General features: G+C 63.5%; 1 protein-coding gene across 1 annotated transcript in view; it reads right to left on the bottom strand.

Annotated features, from left to right (window-relative positions):
- Positions 1–1,045: 1,045 nt before the first annotated feature.
- Positions 1,046–3,757, bottom strand: part of XKRX (XK, Kell blood group complex subunit-related, X-linked) — a 4,497-nt gene continuing 1,785 nt past the window's right edge. The window contains exons 2-3 of the mRNA XM_009324463.1: positions 3,701–3,757; positions 1,046–2,160 (exon numbers count right to left, since the gene is read on the bottom strand). The exon at positions 3,701–3,757 is cut by the window's right edge and continues 203 nt beyond it. Coding sequence (XP_009322738.1) covers positions 1,415–2,160; positions 3,701–3,757 — 803 coding nt within the window. The 3' untranslated portion in view covers positions 1,046–1,414. The remainder of the gene's footprint in view (positions 2,161–3,700) is intronic.

Genomic DNA, 3,757 nt, shown 5'->3' on the forward strand with positions numbered 1-3,757 from the left:
GGACTGGCTCTGTGGGGACTTTCCCCTGAGAAATCTTTGAGGAAATGTTGGGTGGTTTCAAAGGCCACCTTCCAGGAAGGCAGGGCTGACCCCATCGGCCCAAAACCAGCCCCTTGCACTAGCCGGGCATGGCCCCCTGCTGAGGGGTTCACCCCCGGCCCCACGGCCGGGCACTGCAGGGCATCGGGCTGCTCCTCTCGTTTTCTTGCAATATTTGGGGACAAAAATGGGCTTTTTTTAAGGTAGGAATTTCCTGGTGGGAGGAAGTTGTGGAGAGTCTGTCCCGTGCCTGGCTCAGCAGATGTGCCCCTCCCCGGCCCCCCTGGCATCCCTCACCAGCCTCCGCTGCCCCCGTTTGACAAGAAAACCGCCAAGGGAGGAGAAGCGTCCCGGGGGCATGGCACTGCATCGGTGCCAGGATCCAGCCTGGAGATCCACCCCAGGGAGGGTGAATTAAGACTGGGCGTCCAGCACCTGAGCGTGGGCTCAGCACTCTCAGCCTGGCACCCAGCACCCTCCAAACTGAGCTGACCCTACAAATGGTTTCTGGGGGGGTTGGGGTGTCACACTCCTGGTTTGGGTTGAGGACCCTTGGGTCCCATCAGCATCACCATTGCTGTGCCAGCCACCCTTCCGCTCCTGCCTACCCCCCCACTGCAAGCTCCCAAGCTCTGCGGTGCCTGGCACTGTGGCACCCACCACTCCTGCTGGGAACAGCAGCCAGTGCCAGGGCCTCCTGCCTGGAGGAACAGGTTGGGCAGGATTGCTCCTTGCTGGCATGCGGGGTTGCTCCTGGCCCGCAGCCAGGGCTATGCTGGCGGAGGCGCAGGATGAGACCGGCCTCCATCCCGCCATGCTCCTGCCTCTTATCGGCTTCATCGCGGGGCTCCCCCCATCCCCACTTCCCGCTGGCGCAGCCCTGGCTTAGCACCCATGAGTGTGAGGGTTACGTGGGCAGTGGGCAAGCGCACCCGTGCCAGCCCTGGCAGGACAGTCCCCACCCTCTGCGTGAGTCACCGGCCACCCGCCAGCACCCAGACACACAGCCACAGCAAAATTTCTTTACTGCTTAAAACAGTCCCGCCGGCACCCGTGGCCCCGAGGTCACCATATGTACCGTAGTGGGCGGGCGAGAGTGTCAGGGCACCCCAGGAGCTGTGCACCGCATGGCAGCCGGCTTGCAGTGGCAGGCGGTTTGGGGACCCCTTAAGTCCTTCGTGTCCATACGTGTGGTCCTGGGCAGGCGGGCACGCTCCTGTCCCCCTGCCACCGCAGGGACGCAGTGGGACCCGCTGCCACCGGGCAGCCTGCCTCTGGCGCAGCTTGTGCCGCAAGCCCCCTCTGGCTGCCGGCGCAGCCCGGCACTGCTCGTCCCCGTAGCTGGCTGGAGAAGCCAAGTGCTGCTGGCCGTGCCTCAGACAATGCTGTGCCTCACGCCGGGTTCGTGGGGCGCCTGGAGGTGCAGAGGAGTCCCCGGCAGGTGCCGGCGGCAGCAGACGCAGTGCAGGAAGTCGGCGACGTTGTGCCGGAAGAGCTGGCGGCAGGGGTGCAGGGACAGGCAGAAGAGGAGCATGAAGTAGATGCCCAGGCAGTAGCCGAGGAGCAGCTGCACCACCAGCAGCGGGGTGCAGATGTTCTCGTAGACGTCCGTCTTGAAGAAGTACCAGAGGATGACGAGGGCCGTGTTCTCCGCCAGCCGGGCCATGTAGTACACGGCCAGGCGGCCCCAGTTCTGCGACTTGTCAATGAGGTCCCGGTCAGCCAGCTTGAGCTGAACGGCCGACCAGCAGAACATGTTGATGCTGGCGTAGAGGAGGGTGAAGGCACAGAGCACCACCACCGTGCCCACCCGGCTGAAGTTCTTCTCTATGTTGTCGGGCAGGCGGGTGCCGCTCCGCCAGAACTGCACCCAGGGCAAGAAGAAGACCACCAGCAGGTTGGCCAGGGCGATGGGGATGATCCAGTGCTTGAAGACAGTGCTGAAGAGCACGAGGACAGCCACGCGGGTGGAGATCTCCAGGCTGCGCCACAGCACAATGCAGAGGAAGGCCAGTGGCCGCAGCTGGACCTTGTAGTCATCATACTTGACCTGGATAGCCAGGATGTTGCAGACGAGCGCTCCGTAGGTGACCGACACCAGGCAAATGCCCATGAGGACGGCTGCAGAGGAAGAGGGCAGGGGAGTCAGGCAGTGCCGGGGAGCGGGCTGTGTTCCCGGCCTCTCTGCTGCCCTGGGTGCAAAGCGTGGGGTGCCAACCCCGGGTGTGAAGTGCAGGGTGCCAAGCACCAGGGCTTGCAGCAGGAGGCTCAGTGTGAGCACTGCTGGGACAGCTCGTGGCTGGTGGTGACGGACCCCGCGATGGGGTGGCTGTGGGGGAGCACTGCAGGCAGCAGGAGGCTCTGCTCTCAGATTTTCTCCCTACACCAATAAACCAGAAGCCTTTGCCAAACCGGGGCTGTTCTGTGCTTGAACCGGGCACCAACCCCCCTGCCCTGTGCAAGAAATGCTGCTCAAGGGCGAGTAGGGCACGGTCTGTGTTGCAAGCATCCCTCTACCCTCACCCGGGCCAAGAGCCACACCACCATAGCCCACCATTCACCCCATTCACCCCGTGAGCACCTCAAGAGCCACCCTTGTCTGGGGGCTGCAAAGCCAAGGTCATTCGTAGGGAACACGGGCAGTTGCTCGCATTCAGCGCAGCCAGGAAAACTGTGACGGAGAAAAAGGGAAGCATGCGGCGGGTCCCAGTTGCGCCGTGCCAGCGGCAGCGGCTGCAGGCTGTGGGGCTGAGCTGAGACACCTGAGCTGCGAGGGAATCACCCGAGACGTGTCAACTGGGATTTGCTTCCCGCATCTGCTGCTGGAGGAGCGCTGGGATCATCCTCCTGCCTCTGCTGTTCCTACTCCCCAAAACGCCCTTGCAGGGGGCCATGGCCAAGGAGGGGGTTTCTATGGGGCATGTTCCGTGTTCCCTTTTCCCTGCGCCTGCCGTGGGCACAGAGGGCAAGGCCTGGGCTCCCAGCAGAGCTGGGAGAGGGTTGGCGAGGGCAGCTCCTTCACTGGGCGCTACAATTGGAAAGGTGCAAGAGCACTCCTGCATGCCTGGCTCGGTAGCACGCTGAAGCAGGAGTTAAAAGCTTCCTCCGGCACATCCAGCCCCTGAGCACCGCAACACCCCGGGAGCTGGTGAGGCAGCCTGGGAGCGCTGGGCTGGGAGCTCCAGCATTGGGAAAGGCACAGAAATAGATCCGACAGAGGGAGCGTGGGGAAGCCAGTAACTAATGCAGTAACTAATGCAGACTGGAGCAGCCTGGGGCAGGGGCACGGCATCTTTATGGGACAGGGCACCAGGCGGATGGCACGGCTCTGTAGGGCAGCTGTCTGCAAGCAGCGGGGCTGGGAGCAGAGCCTGGCGCCTCAGTCACAGACAGTCCTTCCCACTCTCCCCAGCCTCACTCCAAGCTGGAAAGCAGAGCGCTGGGCGTGGGAAAAGCAAACCAGGGGACAGACAAGTGCCCAACCTCTGCGGGTTGCGCTCCACATTTAGGGGAGTCCGGTAGCAGCCGTGCCCCCAGCAACTCCCCAGAGCTTCGTCCAGATGCCACACTGGCACACACGGCTAAGGAGCTGCCACTGTGCCCTGGTGGGGTCCTGCCTGCACGGCCCCGGGGGAGCCCATGGGGTGCCAGGCACCCTTACCTCGGGCGGCAGGGACGTACTTCTCCAGGATGCTGATGTAGAGCTGGAGGGTTAGCT

The sequence above is a fragment of the Pygoscelis adeliae genome, unplaced genomic scaffold (assembly GCF_000699105.1).
Source record: "Pygoscelis adeliae isolate BGI_AS28 unplaced genomic scaffold, ASM69910v1 Scaffold285, whole genome shotgun sequence".
In the NCBI taxonomy this organism is placed as follows: domain Eukaryota; kingdom Metazoa; phylum Chordata; class Aves; order Sphenisciformes; family Spheniscidae; genus Pygoscelis; species Pygoscelis adeliae.